The sequence below is a fragment of the Dama dama genome, chromosome 2 (genome assembly GCF_033118175.1).
Source record: "Dama dama isolate Ldn47 chromosome 2, ASM3311817v1, whole genome shotgun sequence".
NCBI lineage: Eukaryota > Metazoa > Chordata > Mammalia > Artiodactyla > Cervidae > Dama > Dama dama.
Genome location: NC_083682.1, coordinates 23748625 through 23749593, shown reverse-complemented (window position 1 = coordinate 23749593; position 969 = coordinate 23748625). Strand labels below are relative to the sequence as shown.

Genomic DNA, 969 nt, shown 5'->3' with positions numbered 1-969 from the left:
TTCTCTTTCAACTTAGAATTGATTGAGAAGACAATGGACCCTGGAAATCACTCCTCAGTGACTGAGTTCATCCTCGCTGGACTCACAGATCAGCCACAACTACAGTTGCCCCTTTTCCTCCTCTTCCTAGGAATCTATGTGGTCACGGTGGTGGCAAACCTGGGCATGATCACACTGACGGGGCTCAGTTCTCATCTGCACACCCCCATGTACTATTTCCTCAGCAGTTTGTCCTTTATTGATCTTTGTCAGTCCACTGTCATTACCCCCAAAATGCTGGTGAACTTCGTGACAGAGAAGAATGTTATCTCCTATCCTGAATGCATGACTCAACTTTATTTCTTCATCATTTTTGCTATTGCAGAAAGTCACATGTTGGCTGCAATGGCATATGACCGCTATGTTGCCATCTGCAACCCCTTGCTTTACAACGTCACCATGTCTTATTACATCTGCTTCTGCCTCATGATAGGAGTTTATATTATGGGCATCACTGGATCCACAATCCATACAGGATTTATGTTGAGACTCTTTTTATGCAAGACCAATATCATTAACCATTATTTCTGTGATCTCTTCCCACTCTTGGAGCTATCCTGTTCCAGCGTCTATGTCAATGAATTATTGGTTATATTCTTAAGTGCATTTAACATTTTGATTCCTGCCTTAGTTATTCTTTCTTCCTACATTTTCATCCTCTCCAGCATCCTCCAAATCCACTCCACAAAGGGCAGGTCCAAAGCCTTCAGCACCTGCAGCTCTCACATTTCAGCTGTTGCTATTTTCTATGGATCTGCAGCATTCATGTACCTGCAGCCATCATCAGTCAGCTCTATGGACCAAGGAAAAGTGTCCTCTGTGTTTTATACCATCATTGTGCCCATGCTAAACCCCCTGATCTATAGCCTGCAGAATAGGGATGTCAAATTTGCGCTGAAAACAATTCTAGACTGTGCAAAACATATATGA

At 42.8% G+C, this 969-nt stretch overlaps 1 protein-coding gene across 1 annotated transcript; it reads left to right on the top strand.

The window, feature by feature from the left end:
• On the top strand, positions 1 to 969 carry LOC133066848 (putative olfactory receptor 8G3). Its single transcript, XM_061158250.1, has one exon. It carries the CDS (start codon positions 34 to 36, stop codon positions 967 to 969), a length of 936 nt encoding a protein of 311 aa, XP_061014233.1. The 5' UTR covers positions 1 to 33.